This window comes from Pseudomassariella vexata (genome assembly GCF_002105095.1).
Source record: "Pseudomassariella vexata strain CBS 129021 chromosome Unknown BCR38scaffold_5, whole genome shotgun sequence".
In the NCBI taxonomy this organism is placed as follows: domain Eukaryota; kingdom Fungi; phylum Ascomycota; class Sordariomycetes; order Amphisphaeriales; family Pseudomassariaceae; genus Pseudomassariella; species Pseudomassariella vexata.
The window spans coordinates 1,872,593-1,895,958 of NW_024467960.1; the positions used below are offsets into that span (position 1 = coordinate 1,872,593).

General features: G+C 51.5%; 8 protein-coding genes across 8 annotated transcripts; 3 read left to right on the forward strand and 5 right to left on the reverse strand.

Moving 5' to 3' along the window:
• Nucleotides 1–222: 222 nt before the first annotated feature.
• On the forward strand, nt 223–3,016 carry BCR38DRAFT_408268 (uncharacterized protein; the record flags this gene model as incomplete). The annotated part of the gene is made up of 6 exons (XM_040858250.1): nt 223–661; nt 695–970; nt 1,023–1,949; nt 2,085–2,161; nt 2,207–2,955; nt 3,001–3,016. 6 exons carry the CDS (start codon nt 223–225, stop codon nt 3,014–3,016), a joined length of 2,484 nt encoding a protein of 827 aa, XP_040717280.1.
• Nucleotides 3,017–3,599: 583 nt separating this feature from the next.
• BCR38DRAFT_408269 (uncharacterized protein) lies at nt 3,600–4,109 on the forward strand (the record flags this gene model as incomplete). Its single annotated transcript, XM_040858251.1, has 1 exon — nt 3,600–4,109. One exon carries the CDS (start codon nt 3,600–3,602, stop codon nt 4,107–4,109), a length of 510 nt encoding a protein of 169 aa, XP_040717281.1.
• Nucleotides 4,110–6,385: 2,276 nt separating this feature from the next.
• Nucleotides 6,386–7,392, reverse strand: BCR38DRAFT_456897 (uncharacterized protein; the record flags this gene model as incomplete). The annotated part of the gene is made up of 4 exons (XM_040861975.1): nt 6,386–6,525; nt 6,587–6,644; nt 6,778–6,822; nt 6,904–7,392. 4 exons carry the CDS (start codon nt 7,390–7,392, stop codon nt 6,386–6,388), a joined length of 732 nt encoding a protein of 243 aa, XP_040717282.1.
• A 1,138-nt stretch (nt 7,393–8,530) lies between these two features.
• BCR38DRAFT_483956 (uncharacterized protein) lies at nt 8,531–9,070 on the forward strand (the record flags this gene model as incomplete). The annotated part of the gene is made up of 1 exon (XM_040863688.1): nt 8,531–9,070. One exon carries the CDS (start codon nt 8,531–8,533, stop codon nt 9,068–9,070), a length of 540 nt encoding a protein of 179 aa, XP_040717283.1.
• A 496-nt stretch (nt 9,071–9,566) lies between these two features.
• Nucleotides 9,567–11,017, reverse strand: BCR38DRAFT_366782 (uncharacterized protein; the record flags this gene model as incomplete). Its single annotated transcript, XM_040857239.1, has 7 exons — nt 10,856–11,017; nt 10,664–10,777; nt 10,451–10,482; nt 10,314–10,397; nt 10,185–10,251; nt 9,985–10,132; nt 9,567–9,928 (listed from the first exon to the last, which is right to left on the reverse strand). Coding segments are annotated over exons 1-7 (846 nt in total), but the record flags the coding sequence as incomplete, so codon positions are not given.
• A 487-nt stretch (nt 11,018–11,504) lies between these two features.
• Nucleotides 11,505–12,877, reverse strand: BCR38DRAFT_339204 (uncharacterized protein; the record flags this gene model as incomplete). Its single annotated transcript, XM_040855685.1, has 2 exons — nt 11,505–11,932; nt 11,995–12,877. 2 exons carry the CDS (start codon nt 12,875–12,877, stop codon nt 11,505–11,507), a joined length of 1,311 nt encoding a protein of 436 aa, XP_040717285.1.
• A 1,022-nt stretch (nt 12,878–13,899) lies between these two features.
• On the reverse strand, nt 13,900–16,215 carry BCR38DRAFT_456899 (uncharacterized protein; the record flags this gene model as incomplete). The annotated part of the gene is made up of 2 exons (XM_040861976.1): nt 13,900–14,273; nt 14,328–16,215. The coding sequence occupies 2 exons, from the start codon at nt 16,213–16,215 to the stop codon at nt 13,900–13,902; spliced, it is 2,262 nt and encodes a 753-aa protein (XP_040717286.1).
• A 3,622-nt stretch (nt 16,216–19,837) lies between these two features.
• Nucleotides 19,838–23,251, reverse strand: BCR38DRAFT_338876 (uncharacterized protein; the record flags this gene model as incomplete). Its single annotated transcript, XM_040855650.1, has 1 exon — nt 19,838–23,251. The coding sequence occupies one exon, from the start codon at nt 23,249–23,251 to the stop codon at nt 19,838–19,840; it is 3,414 nt and encodes a 1,137-aa protein (XP_040717287.1).
• Between the last annotated feature and the right edge of the window lie 115 nt (nt 23,252–23,366).

The following is a 23,366-nucleotide window of genomic DNA, read 5'->3' on the forward strand; positions in this document are numbered from 1 at the left end:
ACTACTAGAGTGTGTTTCCATAGCTCACTGTCCCATAGCATCCCACACGAATGTATCACTCTCTCTTCCCAGTCCGTCTGCACAAGAGCTTATCGTAACTTACGGCCCGAGTAGGAGTTAGAAAGTCCAGTCTTTGACGTCTTGTCGTAAGGTGAAAAAAGGTGTTTTAGATACTGATACGCTAATTGAATCATGAATTAACATGGTGTGAAAAGTTCTGAAATGGCCAACACGACAAACCAACAAAAAAAAAAGCTACAAAATAAAGTTGGTGTTAACAAAGTTTTGGCTATAGTAGAAATCGTCACAAGACAGTCTTTGGGCGAATCCACAGGCAATGTCCAACCACTCGACTTCGGCTCTTTGGCACTATGCCAATCGAGTCACCTGCCACCATCCCCGTCGTTACAATCCATCCCAAAGCCGCCTATAGTCCCTGCTCAGGCCGTCATATCGACTTATGGCACCAGCTCCCGAGATTACAACTCCTTTCCTCGAGATTTATCGTTGCACGAATCACCAATAACCCACTCGAGACATGGCACAAATCCAATATACTCGTGGAAACACTTTGCCGACTATCGTGCCAAGGTGACACAGAAGGAAGCAGAGAAGAATGATCCAACATTGCCGTTGTACCTAGAGGATGCTTTCCTTGATAGTAAATCTCGGCTCACTACCTGTTCTCGCTAAGGTATAGGTATAGAAACGCAACTAACTAAGGCTCAAGCTCTCCTTCTGATTCCCCTGATAGGAAGGAAGAAGTTGAGCTCCAAGGGCGTATTATATGGCCGCAACATGCTTATAACCGAATATCTTTGGATATATCACAGGCTTCTATATCCACCTCAGCCGGGCGAAATCATGCCTATAGGCAAGGCTAGAGAGGATCACCCAATGTATAGAACAAGGAAGCAGGCCTCCAGTCACATTCAAGTCCTTAAGGGATTCTTCCTCACTCATCCACTATGTAGGGTCGTCTTGAAAAAAAAAGCCTCAAGTGTCCCACTAACACCTCATAGTCCATTTCTTCTTTCCACGTGAAAACGAAGAAAAAGAAGAATACAGAAAGCACATCAAAGAAGAAGGGGAGGAAATTGATGCTTTCAAAAACCACAAGGTCCTTATCGCCTTGGCGGAAGGACGTCTTCCGGACCAGCAACCAAATTATGATTACTTTGCTCGCCTCCTTGCTGGTGATTCTGAGGTATTCGTACGACCGAAAACATGCTGGATCCACGCCTCGTCATCCGAAGTCTCACTGACGGATGACTGCAAGAACGCCTATGCTAACGATAGGACCTGCTTGAGTGCGGATACTACAAGCTTGGATGGTACTCGCCTAGGGCGTAAAGGCGACGTTCCCCATCTTATACGGAACAGTGACAAAGAGACCCGTCGAGATCTTGACAAGAACCAAAAAGAGGACGATCCGCCGAAGTATCTCCTCCATGAATACACCAAGTCTATAGCACAAAAGGAGTCAAAGTCGATGAGAGATATCTCAAAGAAATTTTGTCACCGCTTCCCAAAATTATACGAAAAGCTGATGGCTGCCTTAAATGATACCCATCATTTGGATGAGCGCACATCTCGCTGCGTAGTTGGCCCTTGTGACCTTATCCAGTTCGAAGTTGTCCTCGACTTGCATACGACCAGTCGATTCCCGAACGGTACGCATTTGGACGGCACAGTTGAGCTGCAGATCTGTCACCCCGAGTTATCAAACCATCATTGGCGTTCTATAACCAGCATTATCAAACCTAAAGAGTTGGAATACAACGACACGGAGGAACCAATTTGGGACTGTATAACCCCATGCCCATTCGGCAGTCGACAGAAGGACGTCCTTGTGGTGCCATTCCCTGCGACGAGCTGGGCTAATAGCTTCATTCGGCTAGCTGACTACGTGGCAGCCGAAAAGGCAAGAATGAATTGCCGTCCGGGCTGTGAGTCGAGAGCTAGAACAGAATACTTCGAGGAACAGCAAAAGGTCTCTTCACAGCCAACGACTCCTCTTGAACTTCTATCACAGGTGGCCATGTACCAGGAGGTCTGGTCATAGCCCAACGACGGATCTCAAGACCCCAAGTGGACACGCCGCTCCGTCATTCTCTGGACCTTTCAAGATGCCAATAACAAAATCAACGATAAGGGCAAGGTAGTCACTGTAACACCGGGAACAAACTAGCGATTCCTCACCAAGATCGACCCTACTTCAACATTCCACCAACAGCGTGCGTATGTGGACGGGTCGCCCCGTGTCTCACAGGATAGCGCCAAGTCAATGAAACCAGACTTTGCACACCATCTCAATGCTGCTATGCACGAGAACTTTGATTCAGCTCACGAGACAACTAGCATAACATCACCCAGCCAGCAACATACCCACCTCGACAATCTCCACCTCCTAGACAGTTTTTCATTGGGCTATCTAACCACTCCGCCCCCTACCGCGTCCCTACCATCTAGCTATACCTACATTTCCGACGACAAAACCATCAACGACAACGACAGCCTACACCGCCCGAGCTTCCTGTCCGACCCTTCGGCTTCGGGTACTGAAAGCCAGGGTAATATGCTTGCCGACCTTGGAGTCCCGTTCCTGGCTAACCTGGGGCCAATTAGCAGTAATGCATACGATAACGTCGCAGACTGCGATGGCGGCCTGCAGGGTCTGGAACCAGTGAGCCAGTGGGGTACGAAAACATGCGTCGCACACAGCCAACAATGGAACAGATTCACATGTGAGGGCAGCACAGGACTTGCCGCGGAGACGACGGGGCTGGGCGGTCCTGCAGCCAACATCGCTGATGTCAGCCCGTGGCACGACATGACAAGCCGAGACCAAGCCCTCTGGGCCTACGGGAACGATACATTATGGGGAGCCCGAGAAACCAACGATATAAAGCAGAGCCACAATGCCGGGACCGTGATCCATCTTAGGGCATCAGGGTTTGGCTTTACTTCTGTTCGTGTATTACTATGTATGGTATGCAGGCGCTTCAATTACTAAATCATATGTTGTTTCAATCTGTTTGATTATCTACAATATACATAAGAGATTCGTTCTCATAATCTTCGGTTTTGTATATAGTCCATAGTGTTCATTAGTTGTAAACTGTCCTTAAAAATGATCTAATCTCCACGGATGAGATAATCGCTCCGTACGATAAATTAGCTTTTGTTCGTGGTGCTGGACACTATCAGTCTATAACGAATCACGACACATCACAAAGAAGCTCAGCTCGGATCAGCACACTGTTAAAGGTGTCTTCTCCATTGCTCTGTGATCGGCAGGGAGGTTCGGAGAAGAGACTGTCGGCATGGTTGCCTGCCTGTCCACTGCGACTGGGGATGCGTGCTTCGAACCAGAATATCGGATAGCTATGTTGTTCCGATATGAAAGTGTGCTTCTATATAGGCTATTCTATAGATACATAGCTTCATTCAGTTTCATCAACAGCATTTAGGTATGGATTTTGGAGTGAAATACATAAATGAGTGAATTGACATATATGCCACAAGGTTATCGGTACTCGTTATTCGCCACATCACAAATTCCAGCATCAACCTCTCTCGCATAGATTATCGGCGTTATGGACGACCCGGCAGAATGGAGCGTTGTGCGTATCGTGCAAGAGCTCTGTACGACGGAAGGGTCGCGTCGACTGCGAGATGGCGATTTCAGTCTGCCTGATAATTTTGAAGAACGAATACGCTACTACGAGATCGACGGTAAGCAGCTGGTACACGAGATTAAGGACCACAGACGTCAAGACCTCTTCTTTCAAGCCATGGACATCGACAAGTTTACCCACAAACCATACCTCCTCAACGCGATCGAGAAACTGCGGTGTGAGAGCCAGCAGATGAGCGCCGACTCGCAGCTAGCCACGAGGAAGTATAGTAGTGCTGGTGAGGAAGCGGGAGGCATAAACGCTACGGCAGAGAAGAGACGGAAGATACAGCCGCAAGCTGTGGTCATAAAAGAGGGCATGATCGAGCAGGGTCACCAACTAGACGTGTACCTTGGGAATAGCAGTCTCGGGAGCTACGACGTTCTTTATCCTAACAACACCGATGAAGCAAAGCGCTATACCTTATAAAGCTCCTTCATGTGATTTCGGTCGACGTAACGGCCGGTGCTGGTGGTGTGGAGTTGCGAAAATTGACGAATGAACTCCTTCAACGAACCTCGACATTTGATTCTGTAGTTCTCATAGACGAAGAAAAAGAATTCCATTAGCGTCTCGCGGTGCAGGCCATCGATAGTGAGTTTCCAGTCCCCCACTGCCATCTCAGTGCAGTACCTGTATCTTGACGATTAGCTAACGATGGATGCAGAGGGGTTCTAGCAGGCTGCTACGGACCGCTTCCATTTCGTAAAAATGCCAGACATGTTGATCTCGGTCTCGATTGCATACTTCGGCTTGATATACTGAACTTGTTTTAATTGTTGTCGGTGTGCGGCATGCTGCCTGGCCGAGAGCGGTGCCGGTCGCTTGGCAATTCTGCTGTTCGCTTCCCTGCTAGCAACGCGCCGGAGGAAGTCCGTGTGATCGGGAGCGCTATTTGTGCTGGGGCGACTTCGGACTGTTGTTGTTGATGAAGGCATCAGGGCGACGGAAACAGGACGTAAGATGATCGGATTGGATAGACGAAAACGAAAGATAGCTCGAGACTTGACGAACAGAGAAGGCTCGAGAACCTGAGGAATAGGTGGGCGCTGCCATTTTGTAGTCCGAGTTTGAGGAGCCGGAAATAGTATTTGTTGGTTTTAGGTGCCAGGAAACAGGAAAACGGACATCTACATGGCCAGATATAGCAATCAGTCAGTCAGTCAGTCAGCGCCGGCCTTGTAATGAGATATAGAACTCTTTGATTTATTAGCTCCGTTTGTTCCCTTAAATTATACTTTTTGTGTAGTTACATCTAGCAGAGAACAGTACATTGCCTTTTGTCTTTATCAGCAATGTATTATTATTATTATTAAATACGCCGTAGGCTCGAAGCCCCCGGTACCTCTACTAGTACTCCCGTATGTCAAACCGTGCCCTAATGGCTGGACTAAATACATACGCTGCGTCGTCGGTTCGCCCTATTGGCGACTGCGTTACGTCCACTACCATACTACGTTGGTTCTCAACCTACCAACAAAGTCCCCCCTGAGAAGATCGATGCTATCTGGGCCTTGAAGCTGTCCGACCCGTCCCTAGCAGCCATCTTACAATAGTCCCACTAACTACTGGTTCTCCTGTTGCCGTTGCGAGGTCTCTGCGAGAGTATAGTGGCCGTGGTGCGATGGCGGCCCGTAATCGTTCCCTCGGTCCTTCCAACAGCCCGCAAAAGAGGATTACGTGCTCTGCCGTCTCAGGGGCATCGCCACAGCGGCATAGCGGCGAGTACACGCCAAAAGCCCCTGTCTTGAATAAGAAGGCTGCTAGTCCTATTTTTTCCGTCCTGATCTGGCACAGCGTAGACGCCTCCAGTCGGTTCAGGCCGAAATACTTGCCCCCTTTCGGTATCTGCATCGAAGGGCCCTCCGGTTCCTCAGCGATAGCGCGTCGCTGGCGATCGTGATGCTCTGCTCCGGTGAGCCATCTCTTCCTCCAGTGGCCGAGGAGGGCAGCCGGGACCTCCTTTTCCTCACTCATCCACTCGGAGCCCCGGGCCTCCTTCTCCATAGTGTACCCTGCCGGTCGGAGTAGCTGCGACGCCTGCTTCCTCTTCGCCGGCCTATCCTGCCGGAGTATATGTGACGCTTTAGCGCTCGCGCTGCGAAGCAGATTTCTCTTCCCGCTAAGCCGTAGCCGTTCTTCAAACTTAGCAGCCCGGGCACTAAGATAGAGGTCTAGTGGCGGGATTGCTGCTTCTGCTTCCAGGTGGCGAACCGGCGTCGCTTTGTGGGCGCCACAGACTACCCGGAGGCACTCGTTCTGTATCCCCATCAGGCTCTTAGCTGGCCCTGTCGGTTCCTCACTTATAGTATGCCACGCAGTCGCCCCGAAGGCGATCGCGCTACGGATAACCACCGTATATAACAGCCTATCAGCAATGTAATAACTAGGAGACACTATAAAATATCGTCGACAAATAGACTAGTAGTGAAATGTCCTTGGTTGATAGAAATTGGGGGACTCAGATCGATACATAATATTGGCCCCATATTATCAATATTCTTCACGTGGTTTGGCTATTTAATAACTATCGAGCTCCAGCATTCCAAGCCGAGGTTGTCGGGGAGAAGTTTGCTGATGAAAGATGCATAAATGAAAGGTCGAGGCAAAACCGACTTCATGACGAGAAATTCAAAACCAACACATCGCGATTCTAGTCACGCCTACAGCCCCTTAACACCAATGTGCAAGTATAAAGGATCCTTCTAGATTCTCTCCCGAACCGCACCACTCTTCAACTCCTCCACATCCCATTCAGTCCACACGAACCTCCCATGCAAGAACCTGGCCTCGGGCGACGCAGTCCAGACGGCGAACTGCCCGGGAAGATTCGCTGCATTTCGTACTATATCAGCATTTCCCAGAGAACAGAGGCGACTTCCACGGTGAGGGGAATCTATGGAAACCCACGATCAACTGTAGGACTAACGTTCCACCATTCTTGGTGAGGCCGTATCCGGGCATCTGAGCTCACTGTTGTAAAATATAGTCAGTCAGGGGTTAGTGATGGACAGCTTCTGCCCAACTTGACTAGAAACTCACTATCCCTGGTCAAGAAAACAAGAAAACAAGGGGTTGTGCACATATTTTTACTCACCTTAGTCCAATCATGAATAGCATGCGTCGAAACATTAACCAGCAACTGCAAACAAGCATGCTAGTTCCCAAACCCCTCACGCAGCCGTCCACAACGGGGCCTAAACAAGAGATCAGAGGAACTCACCTTCTGCGACCCATGACCCTCCCTTTTCTGCTTATAAAACCTCTCCGTCATATCCAAATCCCCCCTGACGTTCATCTCATAATCCTCCCAGACTCCCTCAGTCCCGCGTTTCAAAATCGGCACCGGCCGCGACATGCCCGCGGCATTGAGTACCTGGACACCAACCCTGGTTCCCTCCCTCTCGAGCACCGTCGACAGTTTATCAACTTCATCGGGCTTCGAAACATGGCATGCGAGCCCGACGACTTCCGACCTCTGGCTGTCTTTTCGCAGTTGTTTTGTCGCGTCTTGGATCGCTTCGAGCCACCGGCCGAGGATGATGACTTTGGCCGCGGAGGCTTGGACGAAGGCTTTTGCTATGGCGTAACCGATGCTGGAGGAGCCACCGGCCATGAGGGCTATCTTCACATCTTGGGAGAGCTCGGGGCGGGAGAGGGAAGAGTTTGGTGAAAGGTTCTGGTGAAGTTGTAAGCGGCCATATCTGCTCATTAGTAAGGTGCAGGGCAAGTTAAAAGTAAAAGTGGAAAATTTGGTATGAGAATGGAGTGAGAGAGATTTGGACTGGAACTTGCTTGTTGGGTTCATTGAGGAAGGGGTGGTGAGTCGACACCTATATATGTAAGATCTATGGAAGTCTTGGGGGCTGTGTGAGTCCGCAACATAGTGACGAACCGCATCGTGAAAATTGTCCTTGAGTCATAGCTCTGGTCTACCGAGTAGTATAGATCTTAACAACATTCTTCCGGCCGTCACTTCTCCGCATCCAACGCCATCTATATCTCCTACTGGCCCAAAGCCCGCGTTTCCCGCCGGCGAACCCATTTTTATCCGCTACCGCCGCGCTACTACGGGTTGACAAGTATTTAGATGTCCGCCATGGATGGCACCATCATCTCTAAGTGCATTTCTCTCACTTGTTCAGTGACCATCGACCCGCCCTCTTTAGTTTCGGTGTTCTGCTGTCTAAGGATGGCACCATAGTAAGAAGAAACCCAGAGCAACTTGAAAATGCTTCGTCAGGAAGGCCCGCCCACGGCATCCAACCGGCGCTCCGTCTGGCAGCGGGCATGTGTGGAATGCATGAAGGCAAAACGACAATGCACAAGACAAATGCCCCCTTGTCGGTGACGTGTGGAACGAGGCCAGGTGTGCCGATACCCGCCAGCCCGTCGACTTAACCCGGTTCCACTTGAAGCCGGCAGCAGTTGCCACCAGCGAATCACCAGCAATAAGTTCTCTACCGCCAATTGAGCCGGAGCTCTTCCTCGAGCTTTTCCAGCTACCTCACATCCCGCCGCCAACTCGTCAGGGGGCCTCGATACAAACCCAACCCTCCCGCCCCGCACAGGCCGACAACAACCTCCTGTCCACCCCTCAATGCCACTCCCCACCCCCCTGGTTCCTAATCACCTCCTCCTGGACAATCTACCGCCTCCTGCCCGAAGCCTCGGCCCCACCCACACACAACGACACCGCCGTGCTCAAATCCCACGTCACCACCGTCCAACTCTGGCTCCGCCAATGGGTAACGTCGGGACACATCCCCCTATTCCACCGGTCTCTCTACCGCTCCTCCCCGCTTTTACCAACGATGTCGCGGTGAATCCAAGATGCGTACAACGTCTACATGGCGTACCTGCACCGAACACCACAGACGGGAGACGTCGTGCTCGGCATCTTTGAGGAGCGCGTGGCGCAGTTGCTAGAGGATCAGGCTCTGATGGACTCGCTGTCAGGGGGCATTGGTTCCGACCCCAGTACGGGCTTGGATCTGGATCAGAATCTGTATCTGAGCCTCGACACGGCCGCCCACTTAGCCCGCGCCCAGGCTTTGGCTATTTATCAGACGATCCGACTGTTTGACGGGGACATAAGGATGGCGGCGCAGGCCGAGATGCACATCCGACGCTGTTCATGTGGATCGAGCAGGCAGATGTGGGACAGCACCATCAGTTCGTTTTCTTGCCGTGACAACACCCTCAATACCACATCCATGGACCTCTGGAGCGGCTGGATTTTTGTAGAGAGGGTGCGACGGATTTGGATCGTGACCACGACCGTCCAGCAAATCTACCTCACCCTGAAGCACGGATGGTACAGGTGTACCGGAGCCACCAAGTTCAACATGCGGGAGGAGCTCTGGGATGCCGAGTCGGCACAGCAGTGATCCGAGACTTGTCGAGACCGCGACCCGCTCTTCTTTAACCAAAAGCTGCTCGACAAATTGATACTTGAGACGAATTCTACCGACGTCGACGAATTTGGCCATGCCGTCTTCTTCATGAGTTTCGGGCCTGATCAGATGCACAGGTGGCTTGGCGACGGGGGACGGCCGAGAACAGATCCTGGCTTGAGCGTACCGGAAAGGGGCTAATGACTAGCTTTATATGCGGGGAGAGTGTGCGGTTCAGCTCGTCGAAATACATGGCTCGAAACCTCGAGCCCTGGGGGCTGTGGCATGTACATAAATAGTAACATTATGATATAAGCGATACCGAGATCATGTCTTGGTCCGCCTTCTAGCGCGTCAAATTGAGTTCCGGCAAATGCGTTGGTACATCGAACCGCCCTCCAAGTGTTCCACTGCTCGCTCTTTACTCGATCATATCGACATCATCACCCGCGGGGCCTCGAGCTGTCTCCGTCGGCGCAACAGTTGTGGTGCCGCCCGGGGCAAAGTAGTCGGCCATCTCAGCGTCCAATTCCTCTTGAGTCTTCTTGGGCCGACCTTCGCGTCCCTTTCGCTCTTCATTCTGTCCACTGTGTGCGCCTCCTTCCCGCCTGGCCCCGGGCCGTCTCCCCCCACCACGTCTTCTCGGCAGGGGACTGCGCGAGCGTCTTCCGCCACCAGGCACATAACGATCGATGTTTCGGTCGTTGTCCGCATATCGATTGGGTGACAGCGAGCGCGATCGGCCCGAAGGTACCGTGATCCTATCCGCAAGCGGCCTGCCAGGCATATGCGCCGTGTCGAAGGCGTTGCGTCTGGGGGCGGACGGCATTAACGCCAAACGAATGGGTTGTCCTGCAAAGGGGTATCAGATCAAGCCGTTCGGTCTGCAAAGAGAGCATGGCCCCTACCCTTGGCATTTGCGCCATCAAATTCGCGTACTGCCTCCTTTGCATCCTCATAGCGATCATAGGTGACGAACGCAGTGCCGTCTGATCTTCCGGCACGGTCGTAGACGAGCTCGAGCTTCACGACCGGTCCAATCTTACTGAACAGTCCCTTGCATCCGGTTAGCCGATCAACTCAAACTACAGGCGACAGCCATGCCAACCTCGAGATCTTCTTGGGTAAGTTCGTAGTGTAGGTTGTCGACCTTGACCTTGGTGCCGCGGGTCTCGCTATTGAAGGGGTCAGATCGGAACTCGAGATGCATAGCCACATGGAGGACGGTTTCACGAACTATGATGCCGGCGGGGAGCGTCGGCGCGGTTGACGAGATCGGCCATGACCGGAGTTGTCCTCGAACCTATCGTGGACCCATTCCCTGCCGGTTGTCAGCCTCATCTCCCATCGCCGAACTATACCGGGAGTATGTACGAATCCATGCCTCGCAAGTCTTCTCTGGTTGACTGTCGTGCAAAACGAAAGCGGATGTTAGCCGGGATTTCTCTTCAAACATCGCTGTCCGTGGCGTCAACCGTCATTATTTCGAGTTGGAGAGGAGTATTTTCAACCTGAGGCCTGCCGGTGAGACTAGCTTTCTAAAAACAATCACATCCATTATCTAGAGAAAGGTCGGATGAAACTTGCCTTTCTTACACCGTCGCGGGGAAACGACTCGCGTTCTCGAGGTCGTCCTCCACCGCCACCGCCATCTCTGCCGCCTCCGCCTCGTCGAGGTCCGCGGCCGCGGCCTCGTTTTCGCTGTTGGGGAAACTCATGTCAGCAGGGCTGCTTCGCTAAATTTGAGGAAGACAGCGACGCTTGAAGAAAATCGCGAACCTGATTCTCGGCGACAATCTCGTCTAGACTGCGATCCATGATTTCTGAATTGGTTGGTTGTTTGGGACAAATGCGGAAAAAAACAGAAGCCAGATCGCGACTGCTGAAGCTCGAGCTTGAGCTAGGAGGAACAACGCGATTGTTTGAGGTGAGGTGGGTAGGCTGGTCCGTGTGAACCTTAGATTCACCGAGCTTCTTACACTGTATACTCGCCCAAGGTCCCACCGAGACCATCCATTGCCATTGCAGAGGTCCATAGTTGTTTGGCCAACTTCTGTTTAAGGCTGGCTACTATAGTCCATTACTTTTACAACAAGAAATTTTGATGTTTACCTTAGGAATATTAGTGGTGCTCTTCTTGTGTAGCAGCTGCGAATAACACAGTTTAGCAACGACTATAAGGAACAATGACATATTGCTTTCCAGGGCATTGCCTAAGGAAGTTATACTTACGTCTGACAGTGTTTCTGTAATATTCTTCTTTAAATTCCAGACACGGATCTAACCTGGGAAAATAAAAGCCAAGAGTTATACAACGCGGTCCTATACTATACAGTCTATCGCCGGATGGTCATGTCATTTTTGTACACATATCGTACATACTCTTGCCCACCTGAAGACTAATATACAACAAGTAACTCGTACCTCGTCACTCAACCCCGTTCATGACCAGCGCCCCCGGAACATCAATCTTCGTACCCACCTGCCCACTCTTCAAATAAACGCCCACCGCCGAAATAGCCCCAAACTTGCGTCCACTAATATGAACAGGCGGCTTGTCCTCACCCTGTTCAACCTCACCGCTCGGCGCAACGCCAAACGTAAACGTCGACTTGAGGTCCTCGTTTTTCGCCTGAATAACGCCCGTGTCCAGTGTCTTCCTCGCCGGCTCGGCACAAAACCAAATGTACGACCCGGGCGTGACGACACCGCCCGACTGCTCGTGGTCGGGATACCCACGCTCCTCGAAGGCCTTGATGAAGTCGTCGATGCTTTCCTGTTCGGGTGCCAAGTAGTCTGTTTCTGAGTCGAGGGAGAGGAGGCCTGCCTTCGCGCCCCAGCCGCCGCCGCCACTGACTACATGATGAATGTAAGTTAGGTTCATGTTTAGAGAGGGAGAGGTAAGGACGTGTACTTACGGATTTTGTGGAGACGACATCCCAAAGACAACAGCTTCCGGTATCCTCTTGTAGCTTCTTGAGTTAGTTTCTCTTCCGGCTCGCTTGCATGGTCTTGAAAGACTCGCAGATTGAATAACAGATTCTTTTCCGACTCCAAGACACGAGCTGGTATGACCCAGGCCCAGACGCCTATGGGACCGGGTGTCCAAGCGGCATCCGATTTTGATCTGATGTCGAGGAGCTGGGGGATCAAATGCTCCAATTCCTGAGATGCGGTTGTGACCACGCCTTGGACATTCACCTTCGTCACGATATTTCCCAGGCCGGCGACAATTTTCCGCGGAGGCGTCAATGGTAACAGCGGAATGTAGGTCGCCTGCGCCATCTCTAGTTTGGCTAGTATCCGTTGGTGCTGCTTCTCAACAATCTTAGATAGCACGGGGGACTTGCGGAGGCCACTGTGCCAGAACCAGCGGGTCGCAAACAAGGTAGACCGCTGGCCGTTCTGGAAGACGGTGTTGGCAAGCGGCATTGTGATCTCGTGACGGGGCTCGGCTTTCTTATCAGACTTCAGAACTAACGAGATGGAAGACGCCAGATCAGGGCCTCTGGAGGCGACTGTATCGGTCTCGAAAATATCTGGTAACGATACCTGGGAGCCATAGAGAACGGAGAAGCCGCTTTCGGGCTTGCCCAGAAGCTTGGAGGGGCTAAGACCGTCTGCAACACCTGATATTACATCGAGCGTAAACAGGTCATCTTTCTCATCGAGCTTCTGAGGCGAATAGAGTCGTTTGAGGAAGCTCGCCATGAACTCCTTGTCCTGGAGCCAGGAAGTGAAATCCGGCGAAGCGAAAATGACAGCACCGTTTTGAAAGCCTGGTATGACCCTAGAGAGCATGGTCCTATGCCGGATGTAGCTTTCCAGGCTGCTGAGGATGACATCTTTCTATGCGGTACATGTAAGCCTTGATGGATACGGTGTGAGGGAGAAGGAAGTCGAACTAACCTTGGGCGGTTCACCAGTTATGGCGATATTGAGTCTCTGGATGCCGACGGGTGCAACTTTCTTCATTTCCAGCCTGATCTGACGGCGAGAATGGCGGGCAAACGGGGTCACCAAAGACGCCATGTAACTGTTATCAGCTGGACTGCCCAGCCTTTCTGAAGCCGATTTGAATCATGAAGCTAGGTTCAAAGCTGTGATGAATCGTAGGTTAATCATGCCTGCAGGGATCTTGAGAGCAGCTGGGGCGCCTTTAAGTGGGGCATTAGCACCTCGCACGGCATGTTATTTGGAGCGTGATCTGATTCACACATCACACGTACCAGTACAATAAGGTTCAATATAGTAACTGTGGGATTGAGCGCCACGGTTATGCCCTAGGCCGAAGGAGGTGTAGCGGCAATTGCACTAGTGGGGTCAAAACCCTTCCTCATAGATAAAATAGCTACACAGAAGACACAACAGAGCAGATAGATAGATCAATCAACAGAGGATCTACGCAGAGTCATCAATAGAGGATTGAATTCCTCAGTAACAGTATTTGCACGGGGGACCATTAGCGACGATTATGATTACAATGAACTATAAGTTTTTTTGCACTACAAGTTTACGGTATAAGCCGGAAAATATGTACTAGTCGGATTGACAAGTAATAAACTGTCCCCTTCCGTCTGGATATCATCACACTGGACTCGCACGCTCTCTTACTTTCTCACACGCTTGGCTCTCCCACGATGTTCTACATCCTGATAGACAGACTGTGCTTTGTACAGTTCTTGGCCTCATTCGAACATGGTACACAGGATAAAAAACCCCAAGTCCCTTATATGTACTGCTTCATCGCAGTGGTTCATTCCGCCTTCCAACAAAAAAAAAAAGGGAAAGGATAAGGGGAAAAAAATCCCTGGCAGGCCGCTCTAGTATGCGTTTCCTCGGTATTGTCCGTACCCAATCGGGTTGTAGCCGCCGCCATAGCTGCCCACGTTAGGCACTGATGGTTGACGGCCGATAGGCGCAGCGTGGGAAACGAGATTTTCCCTGCTTTGATCGACATCCAAGGGCGTTGTTGGTCGGTTGTAGACTGCGTCGTTGGCGGCATATGGGTTCGTCGGTTCGCGGGGGCCCTGGTATCGCTCCGGAGACGCGTTTCGCGCAAGAGGCTGCTTGCTCTCGTTCAAAATAGACATCGAGAAGGTACTGTCGCCCTTGCCCTCGCTCTTGGTACGCGTGATGAGCAATGAATTGCGAGCATCCAGAGGCGTCAGCGTGTCCATATCTCTTTGCATCTTTTCTGTAGAAATTATCAGCATGTCTTTACCAATTTGGACATCCGTTTGTAACTTACCCATCTCCTTGCGTCTCTTCCGGTGGGGGTTCTCCTTGATGCAGGAGAGGATGGCGTTCCATACAATAAGAATTGCGAGAATACCAGTCAGGGCTGATTGAACGGCAATCAAAACCACGCCAGTAACGGTCTGTGTCGTCTCGGCAATGCCGAACTCCTCAACGAAGACCAGAATACAGATGACGGACAATACCCGCACGACCTGGATCCCAATGTTGATGACGTTGCTGGACTTGCGCTCGAACGGTCGACTCCAAAGTAGCAAAATCATCATACATCCCTCGACAATGAGTTGTGCAATGGTTTGGGCCATGCCGTGGCCGTCACCAATTGCCAGGATGCAGCCCTTGGCGAACATATACACAATTGCCGGCACGAACAGCCACCAGTACGACTTCTTGTACGATTCGTAAAACAAACTGTACTTGACCCATATGTCCTTGTCTTCGTACAAACCAGACGGGTCTCCCTCAGCGTTCTTCAACTTCTGGGCTGTGCTCCAGATTTTGTACGTGAAGAATGCTAGAACAGCAGTGAACAGGGCAAGTGTGACACCAGCGAGCGTCTTAGCCGCCCACGAATCCCCATGTGTGAACTGGAAGATGCAGTACAGAACCCAAATGCCATAAAGCAGAAGGATCAACTGTGTGATGGCACGGGCGATGGATCCCCAGTAGTGCTTGCGAAAACCCGTGAGACCCTTGGGAAAACTGGCAAAAAGTGCCCAGATTTCCAAGACAACCTTGACGAGCAGGATACCGACAATGATAACGGCAATTACAATGGCGACGATGAGCAGGACCGTCATGAAGGTGTTACCGTTGGGAACACTGAGTTGCTCAACGTATCCCTCGATGCCGGACACGGCCTTGCGGACACTAGCCTCGATACTGCTCGTCGTTGAGTTGTCGGTCGTAACGCTATCACTGGCTGTCGTATCGATGTCGCGGACCATGAGCATCACCAAGTTGTCGACACTGCGCTTAAGAAGTGAGCTTTGGGCGGTGGTCGTCGAACCGTCGGGGAAAACCAGAGTGGCATTCTGGAGAAATTCGACGCTGTCTTCTGTCAAGTTACCACCGGTTACGTTCCGGAAGTCGTCAATCGACATTTGCATCTGTGTCCAAGGGATGAGGCCAGTGGAAAAGGCGAAGTTCTTTGAAAAACTCCGGTAAACGGCCGGGTAGTTGACCGACATCATGCCGTTCATGGCAAAACCTTGGAAGACGCCAAATATTTCAGTGAAGCTGGGGCTCATGGTTCCAGCTCCACCAGTGCTGCCAGCCCCTGCGGCTCCCGAGAGCGCAGAACCAAGGGCACCAACACCAGATGCCACCATCGCTAGACCAGCAACCCCAGCAGCGATGTACGACACTGCCGCCACATTGGCCGTCTTCCCGTTGGTGACTTGTGACTGAACACAACCTACGTCTGATCCATCGTCCAGTGCCTTGAGTTGCAGTGTCGCCTGAGCCGCGATGTCGGGCACCTGGAATGCTATTGCCGGCACCTGGTTGGCGTATTCCTCTGGGATATCCTGTGTTCCGTTTGCGCTGAATGTACCTGACGGTACAGGACATAATTGTTTCACATACGTCGATGCCTCACAAGGGTTGAAGGCGTTCGTGTATACCTGCTGGCCGTATGCAGTCACGTTCAGCATCGCTGTCACGTTCTGCACCTTGGTACTCGTTCCCGCCACGTCGAATGTCACCTTCTTCTTGTCGTTGTTGTACGAGATGTTGACCCTGTCGACTCGCACACTGCTATTGGTGTCACAATTGGTGAAACTCGATGTCGTCAAAACGTCCTCACCCAAGACTCCCACTGCGCACGCTGCCACCAGCACCACGGCCTTCAGGCCCCACCTCGAATTTGATCGTCTCATTTTGCTTTTGCTGTGATGAATGGGTCTGTAACAAAGAGGAATTGGTCGGACAATTGGTGGATCGCTCCAGATATGTGGTTGGTGGGAAAAGTCGTTAACAGAAAGTCCAGTCGCTTCTAAATGCTCCCAAATTCATCCAATGTTTCAATGCTTCAATGCTCCTCCGTAATAAGTATTCTATGGTGTTGATAGTGTTGTACTTGTGAGAAAATGGTCGTCCCAAGTTTTTCTTATGTTGTCTGGCCAAGATTTGGCGGCGATGGTGTGATTTGACTGATGACCAGTGAGGCAACAAAGAGAATAGGAAAAGCCGACTCGCGGAGCCCACAAACAAAGAAGTATTATCCAAGAATATTCAATGACAGTGAAGTCAACGAGGCCGAGGGTCAACCTGGAAAGAAGGGAAGAATTGGCGACGGGCTGCCTCGAGAGGCAGAAAACGGTTGTTGGGTCTTCTTGTTATCTTGCGCGTGGCAATCGAGTGCCGGCGTCAAGACCGTTCTTGGTTTTTCTTGTACGTAGACAATGGAGTCGAAATGGGAAGAGAGCGGTATGTGAAACGAGGGGATCTGTGAAGTTACCTCATGTGAACGAGTGTGGGAAGGTAACCAAAAAGAAGCAAGACAGACGCAAAAGGGTGTAGGTAGGTCGAAGAGTGGTAAAAGGGTCAAAGCATGTCTCTGGCTGGCTGGCGAAGAAGAAAAGGAACCCAGCGGTCGGCCCGTGGCAGTCAGAGAGACCCCAGCGACTGCAGACCCCTGAACTAGAGATCTCTTCAACTAATTCACTGGCTCGCGATCCCAGAATTCAAGTTGACGTCCTTGCGTACCAGACCCTGGTCCCAAGTGCCCCTGTCAGCCGTCTGCAGATTGACGGCTAGCCCAAGAGTCCAGCCCACACGAAACTGCTGCAGGGGAATCTCTGCGAGCACCCCCACCCGCGCCATTGGCTGGCAAGGAGCCCCAAGGCCAGCCGAGCCGTTTTGGCGAAGTGACCCAGCTATTTTTGAAACAGGTAGGTCCATTAAGCGGAGGGAAATGGAGGTCGCCCACCAGTTGATTCGGGAGTTGACGAGTTCAAGAAGACATTTTTGGCGAATGACTTTTTAGAGAGTAGACGTGGGCGTCTAGGAACGAACACTATTTCCTCAGAAGTGGGCGACAGCGTTACGCTGGGCGCGGCGAATATGGTCCAGCTGGGGCAGGTAGTACCGTTAGCAAAAGAGTCAGGATGGAATGCCAACCAGACAACCGCAAATGCCGGTGCGTGCGCGCATTCAGTAGGTTGGGCAATCAGAAGCCCTTGGCTCCTGCTCCAGATGCCAGCCATGCCGCAGGCCGGTGCGTTATGGAAAGGCAGGCACGAAGCAAGGTAGCGGGGCCGCTAAGCCACAATGATCTTCCTCTCATTTTGCTTCATTTTATGCTCCCCTGGTTAGTTCAAGCAGTATATTACGGGTCTCCCCGTATCCCATCAACTCCGAATCCTGTTTTAATGCCATCGGCATTCCGGGGCATCGACGCCATCTGGTACGACAACGACGACGACGACCGGCGGACGTTTTACTGGATTCTATATAGCTAGTTGCGCGAACGTGAGAGGTTTACCGACATTCAGCTTCCATCTCATGATGAGTGAGACAGCTGCAAAATCCGAATCCTTTTCCGAAGCTGCGGATGCGCCTGCGAATGGCAGAACTGTCTCTGTCGTCTTGTGAATGTATGAATCTATGCAAGCGTCCAGGTGCACGCAGTTTTCGTAATAGTAGCCAAGAATACAATACATTCATCCGACCCAGAGAGGCATCATTTGTGGCAAAGGTCAGCCACTCGGACGGACGTCAAAGTCAAGACGAATCTGGTCGATCAGCTTTCGAAGCCAGAATTCCAAGTTTGGGGCCGTTTCGAAACCGGCTCATCAGCAGGAGCAACAACGAACCGTGGCCTGCCATGGTGTGGTGAACGAACCGCCAAGCCGCAAGCCACGACTCGCGAGCGGAGCCGCTCCAAAAGCGATAACTTCTCCATTGTCATTGCCAACAATAGAACGTTATTCCCCCGATGATCATTGCCTCCATCGGTTCGAAGATGGAGGGAAGGAAAGCTTGTTGGACTTTCTGGAGGTTGCAAGTCAATTCATCGTATCCCAAGTTAGAATTAGCAATTTCCTACGTTGCAATTCCTCCATGAACAGTGACTAGTCCCCGAGCCAGTGGGCGTTGCAGGGCGTTGCAGGGCGTTGGACCTTTTCTTTGGTTGAGCAATATCCGGTCTCCACTGTCCCACAATTGGATGACGATTCCCAGCGAAAAACATTGTCTCTACCCCCGCGGCAGTGGCCAGGTGCAAAACGGGTTGTTCTCAGAGGCGAAGTAAGACGGTGGTGAATTGAGAAATATCATTGTTTACGGAGCACAAGACCCGTGTCGTCTCATCTATCTGTCGTTCGGTTGCCTCATATTCCATACTAAGGAATAACCACCATTGTATCTGTGGCTCTGTCGGCCGATGATCAGAGTCAAGAAATCTCATATCGGCCGATCATCCAGTCGCCTCAAATGAGCAACTGCCACTCGAATGATCTAGATCCTCGGTCTTTTTTCTTCTGATAATGTTGGCTGTGATAGAGTTATGAATCGGACACCCGTTTGTCTCGAATTGATGCAAGTGTGGGGACCAGGTGGAAAATGAACTACAGGCCCTGCTAATGAGGAAGGCAAACATCTTGAACGGCACTGCAAAATAAAACGAAATAAACCCTTCAAGTCGACGTTGATCAGGGAAATCGCAGAACCAGATTGCGTATTCGTATTCCATGAAGACAATACAATAGCGTTGAGTGACCTGTAACACATGAAGCATCATTGGGAGGGAGACTGGCGGCCGATGAAATACTTCGGATTCTAGAGTGACTACGCTGACGATGACGCGGTCACTCGATATGATAATAAATATCAATAAGAGACAGCTGTAAGGATTTGGCCTACGACTTCCGATAAGGTAGGCATCTATCTGCGTATTGAGATGGATGACAAATAATACACATAGCCCTGAGCGCTATCAAGACACCGGTGGGCGGTGAAATTTCTCAGAATTGACAAACGACTGGTATAAAACTCCGTATGTATCCCACTGTATCCATCACATTTCTACCGGGGATATCGTACACTTCAGGCTCCCGTCCGAACAACCGTTCCATTTATTCGTCAAGTTCCAGGTCCCGTCGCATCATGTGAACTCAAATAGAAACCCTTCCTGAACATAGATATTTGAGGAACCCGCCGCTCTATGAAAAAAAAAACTCAAAAATTCGGACTGATGAAATGTAGCTGACATGAAAACGTGCAATATTCAAAGCTCTTACTACAAGAAAACGCCGTTGGGATATCCTAGTTCGCCTCCGTCAATTAACATGCCAAGCCACATCCCATCACCCGCAATGTACGAAACGAACTCGAAGCAACCAAAATGGATTTTTGTCGAGGCCCGAAGGTCTGGAACCCACTAACACGCTCGTACCAGCAAACGCCAAACTGGGGTATCTATCGCAACGACTTGGAATCGGAGCTCGAAGAAGTGAGGTTGGAATGCATATTAGCAGTTCCAACCCCATCTTATGAAGGTTAAAATCTTGTATGCCCTTGATGCGGCGAACGCGGGTACGGTGAGACTGAGCCTTGGTTGCTGTACTGTTGTTCCACGTTCTGCATGATCGGGTCTGTCATGGTGTCGTAGGGATGTTGTCCACCACTAGTGTCCTGAATGCCAAATTGTTCCAGCAAAGGGAATGGTTCGAGTTGGTTTGGCATTGACATATAGGAGGTGTTGGCGGCTTGTTCATACGGTACGCCTGTAGTTACAGGCAGTGTATGGTACTGTTGCTGTTGAGCGAAACCTGTTGTGGGCAGCATCATTAAACCCGAGGGCGGGAGGCGTGGCTGGGCGTCGAACTGCTGGGGGGCAGCGTGATTTTGATTGTAGAATGATGGTTGCATTTGTGCACGAGGCATGTTCGAATACCCGAACGGGCTATGGGAGTCGTATTCTACTGGATTAGGGTTGGAAAACGCATGAGGGCGTTGAGGAGTGTGAGGGCTGACGGCCTGTGGTTCTTGCTTGATAGGCATGGGGAAGTTGCGCGGCGAAGGATGCTGCACCGGGCTCACCGGGCTGATACTGGTGTCCTCATTTAACTGCTCAGTAGCAACCAGCTTCAATGCTGGCAGACTGATGTATTCCATGTGCTTGGAAAGGTGGACTGTCAACTTCTTCCACGTGGGGAAGGTCTTGCCACAGAAGCGGCAGGGCTCATCCTGTGGTCGCCGGCGTGTCTCCACATGACATCTCTCGACCTTTTGCCACGTGAGATCATTACCCCCGGCCTTCTTGATGGCCGCCTTGGTTTTGACTTTGGGCTCTTGAAACTTGTGTTCGCGTACCAAGTGTTGCAGGAAGTTGTCCCGTCGATAGCATGTATGGCGGCAGTCGTCGACGTCGCAAGTCCACCATTCCAGATGACGGTGGCCTTCATTCTCATGCCGGACCCAATCTGCTTTTCTCTTGAACATTTTTGGGTCACGGCACTGGTCCCATGTACAAGTGAAGGGTTGTACATCCTCATGTACGTGCTTGGTCCACTCCGATGGCTTCTGGAATTTCTTCCGGGTATAGCAAAGCTGACACTCGAACTCCGCCGGGAGTGTCGTAGTAGGTGGCATGGGGATTCCCGTTGGGAAACTCTCATGGTTGATGTCGCCTTTCCGTGGTGTGCTGTCGCCGTCTGAGGAATCTGGACGAGCTGAAAGGGGATCTACTCCTCGAGTATCTCCTCTGCTATCTAAAGGCTGCGCAGAACCCCCTTGCGCGATACACAAAACCCCGCTTTGACAGTTATACTGGTTCACTGCCTTCAGGTGTTTGATCTTCGATTTTTGGAGGTTCTTGTAGCGAATGATCATGTGATGTGCAATCCGGTCGACCAAGTATTGGTTGGAGTGCGGAAGATTAGGGTTTAATCGCCGGATGTGTTGCTGGAAGCCCGCCAAGGTCGGGATGATGTCTTCACCCTTGCCTGTTTCGATATTCATGTCGGAGTCATCCAAATGATAGTCATCGGACTCGTCATCGTCGTCCTTTTCAAAGTTGGGTTGTGACCTAGCCAGCTGGGCAACGGGTGGACCGCCCTGTTTTTTCAACATTCCCACGATGTTGGAAACGCCTTCTGTGTTACCCTTGGGCAGTTCCGTCTTGCTTCTCGGCCTTCTAAGGCTGTTCTTGACATTCGGGAATCCGAAGGAACTCTTGGGAGACGTGATGGATGTTGCGCTAATAGAACCACTCCGAGCATGGGAAGTCCCAATTGCTGCAGCGTTCGTGGCCATGCCAACTAGGGCCGTGTTGAGGCTGGGAGTTGGTTTCTGTTTGATGCCCCAGCTCGTTGAGCGGCTAGGCGGGGCTAGACTGTCCCTAGATTCCCGTCTATCGGGATGCGCCAATTCGTCAGATGCAGTCTCATCTGCGTTGCTTCCTTTGCGCTTCAATAATTGGCTTGCACTTGGTCTCCTCACAAGACTTGGGATCTTTCTCAGGAGACTAGGCCGGCGTGAAGAGTCGGCTTTAAGGGAGAGTTTCTTCAAGAAATTACCATTGAGAACACCCTCCACGTCGACGAGGCTGGGCAGGCTCCTTCGACGAGTGCCCCACGTAGCTGCTCTTGAGACAATTGAGTCATTATCGCGGCACATCATCTCAAATTTGGCAATGGCCGCTTGAGAGCTCTCTGGCTGGTGCCGAGAGGAGCCCATCTGAGATATGGAGTGAACCATGGGCGCATCGCCCCAGTTGCGAGATTGCTGCATGATTTCTATGTCCTCCTGGGTGAGCCCGCCACCTTGAGTCTCTGTCTGGTAGTATGCTTGGCCAGAGATGTATTTGTTCTCCGTGTTGTTCCCAAGGGGTATATCATCAGAGCTGTTCTTGTCCGCCCCAGGCGGATAATATGTGGCGTCGATTGCATCGGTCGCAATTCGATCCGCATTTTCAGCGGCATCTGCTACCCAAGCATCGACTAGCTGGTTTCTTTCCGTCACTTGGCGGCCAGCATCGAGCTGATTGATGCTCAAGGTCTCCGCTGAAGGCCGGTCCTCGGGTCCGAGACCACGATGGCCGGTGGCAGCATCGCGCCCCCAGTTCCCTTGGGTATCCCGAGACACACTTGAGCGATGGAGGGTCTCAGTGGATATGACGTCGTTGTTGCTTAATGCCGAGCGCATTGTCCTGGGGCTCTCCGTGCCACGTGCAGATGTGCGCGCTACTGGGTGCACCGCGCACTGTTCGTCTCTTCCCCATTCAGACACCATAACACGGGGACTTTGGGCTGCCATGTTCAGAGCAGCAGGCGCAAGCCTGCCGTCGCTAGACCAGTTAACCGCGTTCGTGTCCAGTGTCGGTTGAGGCGCTGACTGGTTGCTGTCGCGCAAGACTGGCTCTGGCTCTGGTTGCGATACGTTGGAGTGATGTTGATGCGATGCGGTGGCTCCTGATCCAGTATAGAAACCACCGTCGTAGTTATTTTGTGAACTGAGCGACGAGGCTACCGGTTCTGACAAGGGCTTGGCAAAATTCAAATGACTGCCAGCATCGTATGTGCCCTGATTTTGCATTGGAATATGATTTGTATCAAGATGCTCAGTACTACCAAATCTTAGTTGGTCCTCGAGGAAGGTAGGGGAGCCGCCATTCAGGTTGTCGAAATTCACACCAAAGAATGGATCGTCCAGGTCCCCGCTGAAGTCACTCTGATAAATGCTGAGAGTGGATGACGACTCAGCTGGGGTATTTGAGTTGGCTATGGGCGATGCCGAGTTGCTTCTGATGTGCGACGAGTATGGCGACAGCAACTGCGACTCTGCTGGAGTGACGGGTTGATTGTGGTTGTGGTGCGAGCCGCCCGTAAGGTAGGGTTCCCGCAAGTGGTCCTGCGAATGGTCGCGATGGTCGTATAGCGACGAAGGGGAGACGGTATATAGTGAAGACATGGTCAAAGTTTGGTGGTGGGTGGTTCGAGTAAGTATATATCAACTTGGCGGGACTTGGACCGCTCAGCACCTAGTGACTAGTCGTCAGAGGCCGCTCATGATCTTCTTGATCGCG